The sequence below is a fragment of the Salvelinus fontinalis genome, chromosome 16 (genome assembly GCF_029448725.1).
Source record: "Salvelinus fontinalis isolate EN_2023a chromosome 16, ASM2944872v1, whole genome shotgun sequence".
Classification (NCBI taxonomy): domain Eukaryota; kingdom Metazoa; phylum Chordata; class Actinopteri; order Salmoniformes; family Salmonidae; genus Salvelinus; species Salvelinus fontinalis.
Genome location: NC_074680.1, coordinates 49,083,597 through 49,102,326, shown reverse-complemented (window position 1 = coordinate 49,102,326; position 18,730 = coordinate 49,083,597). Strand labels below are relative to the sequence as shown.

General features: G+C 46.8%; 1 protein-coding gene across 1 annotated transcript in view; it reads right to left on the bottom strand.

Moving 5' to 3' along the window:
- LOC129813310 (dynactin subunit 1-like) overlaps window positions 1-18,730 on the bottom strand; it is a 94,521-nt gene that overhangs the window by 50,249 nt on the left and 25,542 nt on the right. The window contains exon 9 of the mRNA XM_055865653.1: window positions 783-887. Within this exon, the coding sequence (XP_055721628.1) occupies window positions 783-887 (105 nt within the window). The remainder of the gene's footprint in view (window positions 1-782; window positions 888-18,730) is intronic.

Genomic DNA, 18,730 nt, shown 5'->3' with positions numbered 1-18,730 from the left:
GGTCTGTGGTGCGTCTGTCCTAGTTGGTCTGTGGTGTGTCTGTTGGTCTGTGGCGTGTCTGTTGGTCTGTGGTGTGTCTGTTGGTCTGTGGTGTGTCTCTCCCAGTTGGTCTGTGGTGTGTCTGTTGGTCTGTGGTGTGTCTGTTGGTCTGTGGTGTGTCTGTTGGTCTGTGTCTGTCCTAGTTGGTCTGTGGTGTGTCTGTTGGTCTGTGGTGTGTCTGTCCGAGTTGGTCTGTGGTGTGTCTGTCCCAGTAGGTCTGTGGTGTGTCTGTTGGTCTGTGGTGTGTCTGTTGGTCTGTGGTGTGTCTGTTGGTCTGTGGTGTGTCTGTTGGTCTGTGGTGTGTCTGTTGGTCTGTGTCTGTCCTAGTTGGTCTGTGGTGTGTCTGTGGTGTGTCTGTCCGAGTTGGTCTGTGGTGTGTCTGTCCCAGTTGGTCTGTGGTGTGTCTGTTGGTCTGTGGTGTGTCTGTCCTAGTTGGTCTGTGGTGTGTCTGTTGGTCTGTGTCTGTCCTAGTTGGTCTGTGGTGTGTCTGTTGGTCTGTGGTGTGTCTGTCCTAGTTGGTCTGTGGTGTGTCTGTCCTAGTTGGTCTGTGGTGTGTCTGTCCTAGTTGGTCTGTGGTGTGTCTGTTGGTCTGTGTCTGTCCTAGTTGGTCTGTGGTGTGTCTGTTGGTCTGTGGTGTGTCTGTCCTAGTTGGTCTGTGGTGTGTCTGTTGGTCTGTGGTGTGTCTGTCCTAGTTGGTCTGTGGTGTGTCTGTCCCATGTTGGTCTGTGGTGTGTCTGTCTTACCAGATCAACGACGGTCTCTCTCAGCTCTCTGACTTTCTCCTCCAGGTCTAGATTCCTCTCTGTCAGAGTCTCCACCATCTCCTCAGCTCCTAAAGCCCCGTCCACCTGGAACACAGATCACAACACAGCCATCAGCCCCAATTACCTGGAACACAGATCACAACACAGCCATCAGCCCCATCCACCTGGAACACAGACCACAACACAGCCATCAGCCCCATCCACCTGGAACACAGACCACAACACAGCCATCAGCCCCCTCCACCTGGAACACAGACCACAACACAGCCATCAGCCCCATCCACCTGGAACACAGACCACAACACAGCCATCAGCCCCGTCCACCTGGAACACAGACCACAACACAGCCATCAGTCTGGTGGAAAGCAGACTGAACCAGGTTTTCCTCCTGGATTTTTGCCTGTGTTTAGCTCCATTCCGTTTCTTTTTTTATCATGAAAAACTCCAGTCCTTAACGATTACAAGCATACCCATAATATGATGCAGCCACCACTATGCTTGAAAATATGGAGAGTTGAACTCAGTAATGTATTGGATTTGCCCCAAACATAACACATTTTTTGCAGTTTTACTTTAGTGCGTTGTTGAAAACAGGATGCATGTTTTGAAATATTTTTATTCTGTACAGACTTCCTTTTCACTCTGTCATTTAGGTTAGTATTGTGGAGTTACTACAATGTTGTTGATCCATCCTCAGTTTTCTCCTATCACAGCCATTAAACTCTGTAACTGTTTTAAAGTCACCATTGGCCTCATGGTGAAATCCCTGAGCAGTTTCCTTCCTCTCCGGCAACTGAGTTAGGAAGGACACCTGTATCTTTGTAATGACTGGGTGTATTTATGCATCATCCAAAGTGTAATCAATAACTTCACCATGTTTAAAGGGATATTCAATGTTCGAAAAACATAACCCCACTTTGTCATTCTGGGGTATTGTGTGTTGGCCAGTAACAAAAATAATCTCAATTTAATCCAGTTTAGATTAAGTCTTTAAAACAAGAAAATGTGGAAAAAAAGTCAAGGGGTGTGAATACTCTCTGAAGGCTCTGTAAGGCTGCAGCAAAGCTAGCCAAAGACCAATTTACTGATTGAAGTGTATTTTCAAATAGTAAGTAATGTAGCTGATTTGCACTGATAACACACACACTATATTAAGCAGGTTATTTATACAAGCTTTTTACAATCCAATTATAATCCAAAAGTAGTGTGAAATGCACTCATAAACATAAACGTAAATGGATGCCTTTTTCTTTGTTCCTGGCGGTCTATAAAAACTCCCCGGTGTTTTCCTCCAAGGTGAAAATACTGCCTTAGCGAATGAAGATACATTTACTGATCTTTATTTATTTGATCTATTTGAGATAAAACAAAATAACAGGTTTTGATGAAAATCTCTGTCGGAATTGAAACGTTGTCTGTTTGTCTCAATATATAATAACGACAGTGTTTCAAGTGGGGCTGAACATACTGATATGGGTCTCATTTTATACTGTAGTTTTGCGCATTAAGAAATGCATGACTGAAGCCACAAACGAGAGTTGTCTTGGGGTTGTGAATCAATGTGGGTGTCTCTTGTATGCACTTTGGAAGCGTTTGTACATACCCTCTGCCTAAACAGTACACAGTTAGCCACTCACCCTTCGAGATAACTTGAAACAGTCTATAACCAGGGGCGTTTTTCCCCCCGATAGCGATGGAATTAGGATTTACGAGTGTTGTAACGTTGCATCTGTCTTTACAACAGCCGAAGATGTATCAAGCGTTTCCGAAATCACCGCGCATAGAGAACGGTCGCTAAATGCGTCGTTGGATCATGTGTCGATATAGTAGTAGTATCGAAAGAAAGGGAGCGCTGTCCTCGGATCAGCTTTCTACAATCTAATCTTACCTAATTATATAATTATAATTATTTCACAATACTGACGACGGATCAGCTCCTATTATCACCCTACGGCTGCAAATATTGAGGCGGATTATACTAATGCTTACCAAATAAAAATTCACTAAATGACTGATTTGGCACATCATTTATCACGTTAGGCTACACAGCATGAAATATATTGGGACAAATTACAGACAGTAGCCTACAAGTAGCAAAATATAACTCAATTGATTTAACATGATTAAGATAAGCATATATAAATATATATTATGCTGTTATCTCGGTTTTCATTTGAAGAATATTTTTTATACATTGAGTGTTTGTATCGATTGGAAAGACGTTGGCAACGTTGTATTTGAAGTCAACTTTGTTCGGAAGATATCGGTGTCAGAGAGAGATGGATAAACCATTTGATTCTGTGTTTAGCGGAGATCTTCTGTGTACAAAGTGACGTTTGAGGGCAAAATAGCATCTAACGATGCAGGCGTTAGATTACGAGCGTTTTCAAGTGCAACGTTAATAACGATTGTTTTGGGAAACAGCTCAGAGATTTAACAATACTCCTAAGAACCTAATGATGAATTTAGCCTTAAGATGCTTTTGCGAAACCGGGCCCTGGTCTTGTGTCTGGAAGTAGCTTGGGCTAGCTAGTGCTAAAGTAGGTTTCACTTTGGATAGCCTATCTCCGGGGCTAGTTAGAGACAGTCAATAAATTACACAATGTAAATGGGACAATATTTAGTTTGTATATGAATTTCTACAATTTATGGTAGGTTTGAGGTTTTTATGTTGTCCCATGTACATTGTGTAATTTACTGATGGTTCCTAACTAGCCCCATCGGGATATCCAAAGTCAAACCAAATTTACCACAGGCATTACGATCGGGTCGCGTGCAGCTGCGCTCGAAATTGATGATTACTTGGGTGCTGTTGTACCGTCTGCTTCCAGCTCACTCTCTCAAACACCTAGATACCCTGAACGCAGCTCACTCTCCAGATCACACTCTCAAACACCTAGATACCCTGAACGCAGCTCACTCTCCAGATCACACTCTCAAACACCTAGATACCCTGAACGCAGCTCACTCTCCAGATCACTCTCTCAAACACCTAGATACCCTGAACGCAGCTCACTCTCTCAAACACCTAGATACCCTGAACGCAGCTCACTCTCTCAAACACCTAGATACCCTGAACGCAGCTCACTCTCTCAAACACCTAAATACCCTGAACGCAGCTCACTCTCTCAAACACCTAAATACCCTGAACGCAGCTCACTCTCTCCCACACCTAGATACTCTGAACGCAGCTCACTCTCTCTCACACACCTAGATCGCCTGAACACAGCTCACTCTCACACACCTAGATACCCTGAACACAGCTCACTTTCCAGCTCACACTCTCAAACACCTAGATACCCTGAACACAGCTCACTTTCCAGCTCACACTCTCAAACACCTAGATACCCTGAACACAGCTCACTTTCCAGCTCACACTCTCAAACACCTAGATACCCTGAACACAGCTCACTTTCCAGCTCACACTCTCAAACACCTAGATACCCTGAACACAGCTCACTTTCCAGCTCACACTCTCAAACACCTAGATACCCTGAACGCAGCTCACTCTCTCAAACACCTAGATACCCTGAACACAGCTCACTTTCCAGCTCACTCTCTCAAACACCTAGATACCCTGAACGCAGCTCACTCTCTCAAACACATCGATCCCCTGAACACAGCTCACTTTCCAGCTCACACTCTCAAACACCTAGATACCCTGAACGCAGCTCACTCTCTCAAACACCTAGATACCCTGAACGCAGCTCACTCTCTCAAACACCTAGATACCCTGAACGCTGCTCACACTCTCAAACACCTAGATACCCTGAACGCAGCTCACTCTCTCAAACACCTAGATACTCTGAACGCAGCTCACACTCTCAAACACATAGATCCCATGAACGCAGCTCACACTCTCAAACACATAAATCCCCTGAACGCAGCTCACACTCTCAAACACATAGATCCCATGAACGCAGCTCACTTTCCAGATTCCAATCATCTCAATTCTGATCACCTGTTCACACACCTGTATGTCATTATGTACCCCGTGCCCCACCATACCCTGGTCTGCACATTATGCCCAGAATCTATTCTACCACGCCCATAAATCTGCTCCTTTTATTCCTTGTCCCCAACGCTCTAGGCGACCAGTTTTGATAGCCTTTAGCCGCACCCTCATCCTACTACTCCTCTGTTCCTCAGGTGATGTGGAGGTAAACCCAGGCCCTGCATGTCCCCAGTCACCCTCATTTGTTGACTTCTGTGATCGAAAAAGCCTTGGCCTCATGCATGTCAACATCAGAAGCCTCCTCCCTAAGTTTGCCTTACTCACCGCTTTAGCACACTCTGCCAACCCTGATGTCCTTGCCGTGTCCGAATCCTGGCTTAGGAAGGCCACCAAAAATTCTGAGATTTCCATACCCAACTATAACACTTTCCGTCAAGATAGAACTGCCAAAGGGGGAGGAGTTGCAATCTACTGCAGAGATAGCCTGCAAAGTTCTGTCATACTTTCCAGGTCTATGCCCAAACAGTTCGAACTTCTAATTTTAAAAATTAATCTCTCCAGAAATAAGTCTCTCACTGTTGCCGCCTGCTACCGACCCCCCTCAGCTCCCAGCTGTGCCCTGGACACCATCTGTGAATTGATCGCTCCCCATCTAGCTTCAGAGTTTGTTCTGTTAGGTGACCTAAACTGGGATATGCTTAACACCCCGGCAGTCCTACAATCTAAGCTCGATGCCCTCAATCTCACACAAATCATCAAGGAACCCACCAGGTACAACCCTAAATCCGTAAACATGGGCACCCTAATAGACATTATCCTGACCATCTTGACCTCCAAATACACCTCTGCTGTCTTCAATCAAGATCTCAGCGATCACTGCCTCATTGCCTGTATCCGCCACGGGTCCGCGGTCAAACGACCACCCCTCATCACTGTCAAACGCTCCCTAAAACACTTCTGCGAGCAGGCCTTTCTAATCGACCTGGCCCGGGTACCCTGGAAGGATATTGACCTCATCCCGTCAGTTGAGGATGCCTGGTCATTCTTTAAAAGTTACTTCCTCACCATATTAGACAAGCATGCTCCGTTCAAAAAATGCAGAACCAAGAACAGATATAGCCCTTGGTTCACTCCAGACCTGACTGCCCTCGACCAGCACAAAAACATCCTGTGGCGAACTGCAATAGCATCGAAGAGCCCCCGCGATATGCAACTGTTCAGGGAAGTCAGGAACCAATACACGCAGTCAGTCAGGAAAGCAAAGGCCAGCTTTTTCAAGCAGAAATTTGCATCCTGTAGCTCTAACTCCAAAAAGTTCTGGGATACTGTAAAGTCCATGAAAAACAAGAGCACCTCCTCCCAGCTGCCCACTGCACTGAGACTAGGTGACACGGTCACCACTGATAAGTCCGTGATAATCGAAAACTTCAACAAACATTTCTCAATGGCTGGCCATGCCTTCCTCCTGGTGACTCCAACCTTGGCCAACAGCCCCGCCCCCCCCCCGCTGCTACTCGCCCAAGCCTCCCCAGCTTCTCCTTTACCCATATCCAGATAGCAGATGTTCTGAAAGAGCTGGAAAACCTGGACCCATACAAATCGGCTGGCCTTGACAATCTGGACCCCCTATTTCTGAAACTGTCCGCCGCCATTGTCGCACCCCCTATTACCAGCCTGTTCAACCTCTCCTTCGTATCATCTGAGATCCCCAAGGATTGGAAAGCTGCCGCGGTCATCCCCCTCTTCAAAGGGGGAGACACCCTGGACCCAAACTGTTACAGACCTATATCCATCCTGCCCTGCCTATCTAAGGTCTTCGAAAGCCAAGTCAACAAACAGATCACTGACCATCTCGAATCCCACCGTACCTTCTCCGCTGTGCAATCCGGTTTCCGAGCCGGTCACGGGTGCACCTCAGCCACGCTCAAGGTACTAAACGATGTCATAACCGCCATCGATAAAAGACATTACTGTGCAGCCGTCTTCATCGACCTGGCCAAGGCTTTCGACTCTGTCAATCACCATATTCTTATCGGCAGACTCAGTAGCCTCGGTTTTTCTAATGACTGCCTTGCCTGGTTCACCAACTACTTTGCAGACAGAGTTCAGTGTGTCAAATCGGAGGGCATGTTGTCCGGGTACCACAGGGTTCAATTCTCGGGCCGACTCTTTTCTCTGTATACATCAATGATGTTGCTCTTGCTGCGGGCGATTCCATGATCCACCTCTACGCAGACGACACCATTCTGTATACTTCCGGCCCTTCCCTGGACACTGTGCTATCTAACCTCCAAACGAGCTTCAATGCCATACAACACTCCTTCCGTGGCCTCCAACTGCTCTTAAACGCTAGTAAAACCAAATACATGCTTTTCAACCGTTCGCTGCCTGCACCCGCACGCCCGACTAGCATCACCACCCTGGACGGTTCCGACCTAGAATATGTGGACATCTATAAGTACCTAGGTGTCTGGCTAGACTGAAAACTCTCCTTCCAGACTCATATCAAACATCTCCAATCCAAAATCAAATCTAGAGTTGGCTTTCTATTCCGCAACAAAGCCTCCTTCACTCACGCCGCCAAACTTACCCTAGTAAAACTGACTATCCTACCGATCCTCGACTTCGGCGATGTCATCTACAAAATAGCTTCCAATACTCTACTCAGCAAACTGGATGCAGTTTATCACAGTGCCATCCGTTTTGTTACTAAAGCACCTTATACGACCCACCACTGCGACCTGTATGCCCTAGTCGGCTGGCCCTCGCTACATGTTCGTCGTCAGACCCACTGGCTCCAGGTCATCTACAAGGCTATGCTAGGTAAAGTGCCGCCTTATCTCAGTTCACTGGTCACGATGGCTACACCCACCCGTAGCACGCGCTCCAGCAGGTGTATCTCACTGATCATCCCTAAAGCCAAAACCTCATTTGGACGCCTTTCCTTCCAGTTCTCTGCTGCCTGCGACTGGAACGAATTGCAAAAATCTCTGAAGTTGGAGACTTTTATCTCCCTCAACAACTTTAAAAATCTGCTATCCGAGCAGCTAACCGATCGCTGCAGCTGTACATAGTCCATCTGTAAACTACCCACCCAATTTACCTACCTCACCCCCATACTGCTTTTATTTATTTACTTTTCTGCTCTTTTGCACACCAGTATCTCTTCTTGCACATGATCATCTGATGATTTATCACTCCAGTGTTAATCTGCTAAATTGTAATTATTCGATTTATTGCCTACCTCATGCCTTTTGCACACATTGTATATAGATTCTCTTTTTTTCTACCATGTTATTGTAAAGGCAGTCATTGTTGTTCTCCCCCTTAGACGAGGAGGAGCATGGATAGGACCAAGATGCGGATTGAGGGAAATAAGCCATCTTTTAATGAAAACAGCAAACAAGACACTACAAAACTACAAAACAACAAACGTGACTAACCTTCAACCGTCCATGTGTGGACACAGGAACAAACACCCACAAAACACCAGTGAAACCCTGGCTGCCTTTGTATGACTCTCAATTAGAGACAAACAATACACACCTGTCTCTAATTGAGAATCATACCAGGCCGAACACAAAACCCCACATAGAAATACAAAACATAGACAAACCCACCCAACTCACGCCCTGACCAACTAAAATGAATACAAAACAAAGGAAAACAGGTCAGGAACGTGACAGAACCCCCCCCTTAAGGTGCGAACTCCGGGCGCACCAGCACAAAGTCTAGGGGAGGGTCTGGGTGGGCGTCTGTCCACGGTGGCGGCTCTGGCGGTGGACGAGGTCCCCACCCCACCATAATCAATCCCCGCTTCTTTATCCCCCTCCCAATGACCACCCTCCCACTAACCCCACCTAAATGAAGGGGCAGCACCGGGATAAGGGGCAGCACCGGGATAAGGGGCAGCACCGGGACAAGGGGCAGCACCGGGACAAGGGGCAGCACCGGGACAAGGGGCAGCACCGGGACAAGGGGCAGCACCGGGACAAGGGGCAGCACCGGGACAAGGGGCAGCACCGGGACAAGGGGCAGCACCGGGACAAGGGGCGGCAGGTCCTGGCTGAGGGACTCCAGGTCCTGGCTGAGGGACTCCGGCAGGTCCTGGCTGAGGGACTCCGGCAGGTCCTGGCTGAGGGACTCCGGCAGGTCCTGGCTGAGGGACTCCGGCAGGTCCGGGCTGAGGGACTCCGGCAGGTCCGGGCTGAGGGACTCCGGCAGGTCCGGGCTGAGGGACTCCGGCAGGTCCGGGCTGAGGGACTCCGGCAGGTCCGGGCTGAGTGGCAGCTCCGGACTGTAGGGCAGCTCCGGACTGTAGGGCAGCTCCGGACTGTAGGGCAGCTCCGGACTGTAGGGCAGCTCCTGACTGGCGGGCAGCTCCTGACTGGCGGGCAGCTCCTGACTGGCGGGCGTCTCTGGCAGCTCCTGACTGGCGGGCGTCTCTGGCAGCTCCTGACTGGCGGGCGTCTCTGGCAGCTCCTGACTGGCGGGCGTCTCTGGCAGCTCCTGACTGGCGGGCGTCTCTGGCAGCTCCTGACTGGCGGGCGTCTCTGGCAGCTCCTGACTGACGGACGGCTCTAGCGGCTCCTGACTGACGGACGGCTCTACTGGCTCGGGACAGACGGGCGGCTCTAATGGCTCGTGGCAGACGGCTGACTCAGATGGCGCTGGGCAGACAGATGGCTCAGACGGCGCTGGGCAGACAGATGGCCCAGACGGCGCTGGGCAGACAGATGGCTCAGACGGCGCTGGGCAGACAGATGGCTCAGACGGCGCTGGGCAGACAGATGGCTCAGACGGCGCTGGGCAGACAGATGGCTCAGACGGCGCTGGGCAGACAGATGGCTCAGACGGAGCTGGGCAGACGGGCCGTTCAGGCACCGCTGGGCAGACGGCAGACTCTGGCCGGCTGAGACGCACTATAGGCCTGGTGCGTGGTACCGGAACTGGAGGTACCGGGCTGAGGGCACGCACCTCAGGGCGAGTGCGGGGAACAGGAACAGGGCACACTGGACTCTCGTGGCGCACTCTAGGCCTGGTGCGTGGTACCGGAACTGGAGGTACCGGGCTGAGGGCACGCACCTCAGGGCGAGTGCGGGGAGAAGGAACAGTGCGTCCAGGGCTCTGGAGGCGCACAGGAGGCTTGGTGCGTGGTGCCGGAACTGGAGGCACTGGGCTGGAGACACGCACCATAGGGAGAGTACGTGGAGGAGGAACAGGGCTCTGGAGATGCACTGGAAGCCTGGTGCGTGGTGTAGGCACTGGTGGTACTGAGCTGGGGTGGGAAGGTGGTGCCGGATATACCGGACCGTGAAGGAGGACACGTGCTCTTGAGCACCGAGCCTCCCCAACCTTACCAGGTTGAATGGACCCCGTAGCCCTGCCAGTGCGGCGAGGTGGAATAGCCCGCACTGGGCTATGCAGGCGAACCGGGGACACCACCTGTAAGGCTGGTGCCATGTACACCGGCCCGAGGAGACGTACTGGAGACCAGATACGTTGGGCCGGCTTCATGGCACTCGGCTCGATGCCCAACCTAGCCCTCCCAGTGCGGCAAGGTGGAATAGCCCGCACTGGGCTAAGCACGCGTACTGGGGACACCGTGCGCTTTACCGCATAACACGGTGTCTGACCAGTACGACGCCCTCTTACTCCACGGCAAGCCCGGGGAGTTGGCTCAGGTATCCAACCCGGCTTCGCCACACTCCCCTTTAGCCCCCCCCCAAGAAATTTTTGGGTGAGCCTCTCGGGCTTCCGTGCTAGCCGCGTACCCTCATACCTGCGCTCCTGGGCTGTGGCTGCCTTCTTCTCCTCCCGAGAGCGGCGATTCTCTCCCACCTTAGCCCAGGGTCCTTCTCCATTGAAAATTTGCTCCCAACTCCATTCCTCTTCTCTCCATTGCTTTAGTTCTTTCTCTCTCTCCTCAATCCGCTTGGTCCTGTTGTGGTGGGTGTTTCTGTAAAGGCAGTCATTGTTGTTCTCCCCCTTAGACGAGGAGGAGCATGGATAGGACCAAGATGCGGATTGAGGGAAATAAGCCATCTTTTAATGAAAACAGCAAACAAGACACTACAAAACTACAAAACAACAAACGTGACTAACCTTCAACCGTCCATGTGTGGACACAGGAACAAACACCCACAAAACACCAGTGAAACCCTGGCTGCCTTTGTATGACTCTCAATTAGAGACAAACAATACACACCTGTCTCTAATTGAGAATCATACCAGGCCGAACACAAAACCCCACATAGAAATACAAAACATAGACAAACCCACCCAACTCACGCCCTGACCAACTAAAATGAATACAAAACAAAGGAAAACAGGTCAGGAACGTGACAGTTATTGACTTGTTTATTGTTTACTCCATGTGTAACTCTGTGTTGTTGTCTGTTCACACTGCTATGCTTTATCTTGGCCAGGTCGCAGTTGCAAATGAGAACTTAAATAAAGGTGAAATAAAATAAATAAAATAAAAATTATCACACACTATTTAGTTCAGTTCTTTGCACCCCGTCACTGTGAGGTATTGTTTGTTTTGTTACACATTCTATTCGGGGCTCTGTTTATTTCTGTATTAGTCCTCCTGTGTATCATAGTTTTTAACCTTTTCCCTGCCTGTACTGTTGCGTTTTTGGAGTCCCTGTGTATGACCTTCTGCCTGTCCCTGGACCCAGCTAATAAACACCTGCCGCGCCCTGCGCTTGAAACCAGCACCCTGTCTCCCATCATACTCGCTACAGGTGTGGGCATATGGGCAGGACTGAAATAAACCCAACCCAAGAAAAGCCTTAATTCCGTGACGTACAATCTTTTTCCTAATCATCTTGTAAATCTCAGTTTTAGACAAGACTGACTTTATGACCAAAATTATCCTATTTACACTTGAGTCAATTTTTACACTAGCAAAATGTTTCTGTCTCATATCAGTGGCTGTTTTCAACCAGAGAAGTTGCTTTTTTACGACTCAGTCGGTCTTTAACTAAATATGTAGAGCTTATTTATTATGTAAATGGTATATAGAAAAGACACAGTTATGGATATAAATATGTAAAGATTCAATCAGTGTAATTTCTAACTTTTTCTTTAGGTATATTCTTAAAACTGTATTGTTGGTTAAGGGCTTGTAAGTAAGCATTTCAGTGTAAGGTCTAAACCTGTTGTATTCAGCATTTCACTGTAAGGTCTACACCTGTTGTATTCAGCATTTCACTGTAAGGTCTACTACACCTGTTGTATTCAGCATTTCACTGTAAGGTCTAAACCTGTTGTATTCAGCATTTCACTGTGAGGTCTACTACACCTGTTGTATTCAGCATTTCACTGTAAAGTCTACCTACACCTGTTGTATTCAGCATTTCACTGTAAGGTCTACTACACCTGTTGTATTCAGCATTTCACTGTAAGGTCTAAACCTGTTGTATTCAGCATTTCACTGTAAGGTCTACTACACCTGTTGTATTCAGCATTTCACAGTAAGGTCTAAACCTGTTGTATTTAGCATTTCACTGTGAGGTCTACTACACCTGTTGTATTCAGCATTTCACTGTAAGGTCTAAACCTGTTGTATTCGGCATTTCACAGTAAGGTCTACTACACCTGTTGTATTCAGCATTTCAGTGTAAGGTCTAAACCTGTTGTATTCAGCATTTCACTGTAAGGTCTACTACACCTGTTGTATTCAGCATTTCACTGTGAGGTCTACTACACCTGTTGTATTCAGCATTTCACTGTAAGGTCTACTACACCTGTTGTATTCAGCATTTCACTGTAAGGTCTACTACACCTGTTGTATTTAGCATTTCACTGTGAGGTCTACTACACCTGTTGTATTCAGCATTTCACTGTGAGGTCTACTACACCTGTTGTATTCAGCATTTCACTGTGAGGTCTACTACACCTGTTGTATTCAGCATTTCACTGTAAGGTCTACTACACCTGTTGTATTCAGCATTTCACTGTGAGGTCTACTACACCTGTTGTATTCAGCATTTCACTGTGAGGTCTACTACACCTGTTGTATTCAGCATTTCACTGTAAGGTCTACCTACACCTGTTGTATTCAGCATTTCACTGTAAGGTCTACTACACCTGTTGTATTCAGCATTTCACTGTGAGGTCTACACCTGTTGTATTCAGCATTTCACTGTGAGGTCTACTACACCTGTTGTATTCAGCATTTCACTGTAAGGTCTACTACACCTGTTGTATTCAGCATTTCACTGTAAGGTCTACTACACCTGTTGTATTCAGCATTTCACTGTAAGGTCTAAACCTGTTGTATTCAGCATTTCACTGTAAGGTCTACTACACCTGTTGTATTCAGCATTTCACTGTGAGGTCTACTACACCTGTTGTATTCAGCATTTCACTGTGAGGTCTACTACACCTGTTGTATTCAGCATTTCACTGTAAGGTCTACTACACCTGTTGTATTCAGCATTTCACTGTAAGGTCTACTACACCTGTTGTATTCAGCATTTCACTGTAAGGTCTACTACACCTGTTGTATTCAGCATTTCACTGTGAGGTCTACTACACCTGTTGTATTCAGCATTTCACTGTAAGGTCTACTACACCTGTTGTATTCAGCATTTCACTGTAAGGTCTACTACACCTGTTGTATTCAGCATTTCACTGTAAGGTCTACTACACCTGTTGTATTCAGCATTACACTGTGAGGTCTACTACACCTGTTGTATTCAGCATTTCACTGTGAGGTCTACTACACCTGTTGTATTCAGCATTTCACTGTGAGGTCTACTACACCTGTTGTATTCAGCATTTCACTGTGAGGTCTACTACACCTGTTGTATTCAGCATTTCACTGTAAGGTCTACTACACCTGTTGTATTCAGCATTTCACTGTAAGGTCTACTACACCTGTTGTATTCAGCATTTCACTGTAAGGTCTACTACACCTGTTGTATTCAGCATTTCACTGTAAGGTCTAAACCTGTTGTATTCAGCATTTCACTGTAAGGTCTACTACACCTGTTGTATTCAGCATTTCACTGTGAGGTCTACTACACCTGTTGTATTCAGCATTACACTGTAAGGTCTACTACACCTGTTGTATTCAGCATTTCACTGTGAGGTCTACTACACCTGTTGTATTCAGCATTTCACTGTGAGGTCTACTACACCTGTTGTATTCAGCATTACACTGTAAGGTCTACTACACCTGTTGTATTCAGCATTTCACTGTGAGGTCTACTACACCTGTTGTATTCAGCATTACACTGTGAGGTCTACTACACCTGTTGTATTCAGCATTTCACTGTAAGGTCTACTACACCTGTTGTATTCAGCATTTCACTGTGAGGTCTACTACACCTGTTGTATTCAGCATTTCACTGTAAGGTCTACTACACCTGTTGTATTCAGCATTTCACTGTAAGGTCTACTACACCTGTTGTATTCAGCATTTCACTGTAAGGTCTACTACACCTGTTGTATTCAGCATTTCACTGTGAGGTCTACTACACCTGTTGTATTCAGCATTTCACTGTAAGGTCTACTACACCTGTTGTATTCAGCATTTCACTGTGAGGTCTACACCTGTTGTATTCAGCAGTTCACTGTAAGGTCTACTACACCTGTTGTATTCAGCATTTCACTGTGAGGTCTACTACACCTGTTGTATTCAGCATTTCACTGTAATGTCTACTACACCTGTTGTATTCAGCATTTCACTGTAAGGTCTACTACACCTGTTGTATTCAGCATTTCACTGTAAGGTCTACTACACCTGTTGTATTCAGCATTTCACTGTGAGGTCTACTACACCTGTTGTATTCAGCATTTCACTGTGAGGTCTACTACACCTGTTGTATTCAGCATTTCACTGTAAGGTCTACTACACCTGTTGTATTTGGCATTTCACTGTGAGGTCTACACCTGTTGTATTCAGCGTTTCACTGTAAGGTCTACTACACCTGTTGTATTCAGCATTTCACTTTAAGGTCTACTACACCTGTTGTATTCAGCATTTCACTGTGAGGTCTACTACACCTGTTGTATTCAGCATTTCACTGTGAGGTCTACTACACCTGTTGTATTCAGCATTTCACTGTAAGGTCTACTACACCTGTTGTATTCAGCATTTCACTGTAAGGTCTACTACACCTGTTGTATTCAGCATTTCACTGTGAGGTCTACACCTGTTGTATTCAGCATTTCACTGTGAGGTCTACTACACCTGTTGTATTCAGCATTTCACTGTAAGGTCTACTACACCTGTTGTATTCAGCATTTCACTGTAAGGTCTACTACACCTGTTGTATTCAGCATTTCACTGTAAGGTCTACTACACCTGTTGTATTCAGCATTTCACTGTAAGGTCTACTACACCTGTTGTATTCAGCATTTCACTGTAAGGTCTACTACACCTGTTGTATTCAGCATTTCACTGTAAGGTCTACTACACCTGTTGTATTCAGCATTTCACAGTAAGGTCTACTACACCTGTTGTATTCAGCATTTCACTGTAAGGTCTACTACACCTGTTGTATTCAGCATTTCACTGTGAGGTCTACTACATCTGTTGTATTCAGCATTTCACTGTGAGGTCTACTACACCTGTTGTATTCAGCATTTCACTGTGAGGTCTACTACACCTGTTGTATTCAGCATTTCACTGTAAGGTCTACTACACCTGTTGTATTCAGCATTTCACTGTGAGGTCTACTACACCTGTTGTATTCAGCATTTCACTGTAAGGTCTACTACACCTGTTGTATTCAGCATTTCACTGTAAGGTCTACTACACCTGTTGTATTCAGCATTTCACTGTGAGGTCTACACCTGTTGTATTCAGCATTTCACTGTGAGGTCTACTACACCTGTTGTATTCAGCATTTCACTGTAAGGTCTACTACACCTGTTGTATTCAGCATTTCACTGTAAGGTCTACTACACCTGTTGTATTCAGCATTTCACTGTAAGGTCTACTACACCTGTTGTATTCAGCATTTCACTGTAAGGTCTACTACACCTGTTGTATTCAGCATTTCACTGTAAGGTCTACTACACCTGTTGTATTCAGCATTTCACTGTAAGGTCTACTACACCTGTTGTATTCAGCATTTCACTGTAAGGTCTACTACACCTGTTGTATTCAGCATTTCACTGTAAGGTCTACTACACCTGTTGTATTCAGCATTTCACTGTAAGGTCTACTCCACCTGTTGTATTCAGCATTTCACTGTAAGGTCTACTACACCTGTTGTATTCAGCATTTCACTGTAAGGTCTACTACACCTGTTGTATTCAGCATTTCACTGTAAGGTCTACTACACCTGTTGTATTCAGCATTTCACTGTGAGGTCTACTACACCTGTTGTATTCAGCATTTCACTGTGAGGTCTACTACACCTGTTGTATTCAGCATTTCACTGTGAGGTCTACACCTGTTGTATTCAGCATTTCACTGTGAGGTCTACTACACCTGTTGTATTCAGCATTTCACTGTAAGGTCTACTACACCTGTTGTATTCAGCATTTCACTGTAAGGTCTACCTTACCTGTTGTATTCAGCATTTCACTGTAAGGTCTACACGTGACAAATAAAAATGTAATTTGATTTGCTACACCAAACAGTACCTATCCTGTAACTTCCAGTAATGGATACCAAAAACATTTGGTTAAATCACATTATCTGGTGTAACAATCTGTAGCTATGATTTTGGGCAGATCCATGGTAAGAAATGTGACTGTTCCTGGTGCAGAAACAATGTCTTATCCCGGAGATCGAGTAAATGACATTACTAAGCTGCTCCTGAATGTACTACACCAGGATATGGACATTATCGTAGTCCATGTGGGTTTTAATGACATTACTAAGCTGGTCCTGAATGTACTACGCCAGGACATTGGTTCTATCGTAGTCCATGTGGGTTTTAATGACATTATGAAGGGCAGCTCTGAACAGTTGAAACTGGAATTTAAAGAGCTGATTGACTCTGCTTGACACTAATAAAATACATGTGTCCTCTCTGATCATATCTGGCCCTGTGTCCTCTCTGATCATACCTGGCCCTGTGTCCTCTCTGATCATATCTGGTCCTGTGTCCTCTCTGATCATATCTGGCCCTGTGTCCTCTCTGATCATATCTGGCCCTGTGCCCTCTCTGATCATATCTGGCCCTGTGCCCTCTCTGGTCATATCTGTCCCTGTGTCCTCTCTGATCATATCTGGCCCTGTGTCCTCTCTGATCATATCTGGCCCTGTGTCCTCTCTGATCATATCTGGCCATGTGTCCTCTCTGATCATATCTGGCCCTGTGCCCTCTCTGATCATATCTGGCCCTGTGCCCTCTCTGATCATATCTGGCCCTGTGCCCTCTCTGATCATATCTGGCCCTGTGTCCTCTCTGATCATATCTGGCCCTGTGCCCTCTCTGATCATATCTGGCCCTGTGCCCTCTCTGATCATATCTGGCCCTGTGTCCTCTCTGATCATATCTGGCCCTGTGCCCTCTCTGATCATATCTGGCCCTGTGTCCTCTCTGATCATATCTGGCCCTGTGCCCTCTCTGATCATATCTGGCCCTGTGCCCTCTCTGATCATATCTGGCCCTGTGCCCTCTCTGATCATATCTGGCCCTGTGCCCTCTCTGATCATATCTGGCCCTGTGTCCTCTCTGATCATATCTGGCCCTGTGCCCTCTCTGATCATATCTGGCCCTGTGCCCTCTCTGATCATATCTGGCCCTGTGCCCTCTCTGATCATATCTGGCCCTGTCCTCTCTCTGATCATATCTGGCCCTGTGTCCTCTCTGATCATATCTGGCCCTGTGCCCTCTCTGATCATATCTGGCCCTGTGTCCTCTCTGATCATATCTGGCCCTGTCCTCTCTCTGATCATATCTGGCCCTGTGCCCTCTGATCATATCTGGCCCTGTGCCCTCTGATCATATCTGGCCCTGTGTCCTCTCTGATCATATCTGGCCCTGTGCCCTCTCTGATCATATCTGGCCCTGTGCCCTCTCTGATCATATCTGGCCCTGTGCCCTATCTGATCATATCTGGCCCTGTGCCCTCTCTGATCATATCTGGCCCTGTGCCCTCTCTGATCATATCTGGCCCTGTGTTCTCTCTGATCATATCTGGCCCTGTGTCCTCTCTGATCATATCTGGCCCTGTGTCCTCTCTGATCATATCTGGCCCTGTGTCCTCTCTGATCATATCTGGCCCTGTGTCCTCTCTGATCATATCTGGCCCTGTGCCCTCTCTGATCATATCTGGCCCTGTGTCCTCTGATCATATCTGGCCCTGTGTCCTCTCTGATCATATCTGGCCCTGTGCCCTCTCTGATCATATCTGGCCCTGTGCCCTCTCTGATCATATCTGGCCCTGTGTCCTCTCTGATCATATCTGGCCCTGTCCTCTCTCTGATCATATCTGGCCCTGTGTCCTCTCTGATCATATCTGGCCCTGTGCCCTCTCTGATCATATCTGGCCCTGTGCACTCTCTGAATCGTGGCATTGAACGTTTTAGCAGGATTCTTTCTCTTCACAACGCTACGTGATTATTGCAGCTCAATGGATGTAACTTTTGTTGACAATTTCAATATCTTTTGGAAACAAAACAAGTTTTATAAGGAGGATGGTATACACCCAAATCATTTGGGTTCCTGGATCCTTTCACAGCATTATAAGGCTGCGTTGAGACAATGACTTATCAATGACCGAAAACCAGCTCAATTATACCCCAACCATCGTGTCGCTGAGTCATCATAATGCTTTAGCTAATGACATTATAACAGAGGCATTGGTAGAATCAATGTAAGTAACCTAATGTATGTCCTTCTAACTCAAATCAAATCAAATTGTATGAGTCATATGCGCCGAATACCTTACAGTTCAATTCTTACTTACGAGCCCCTAACCAACAGTGCAGTTTCAAAACAATACGGGTAAGAATAAGAGAGAAAAGTAACAAGTAATTAAAGAGCAGTAGTGA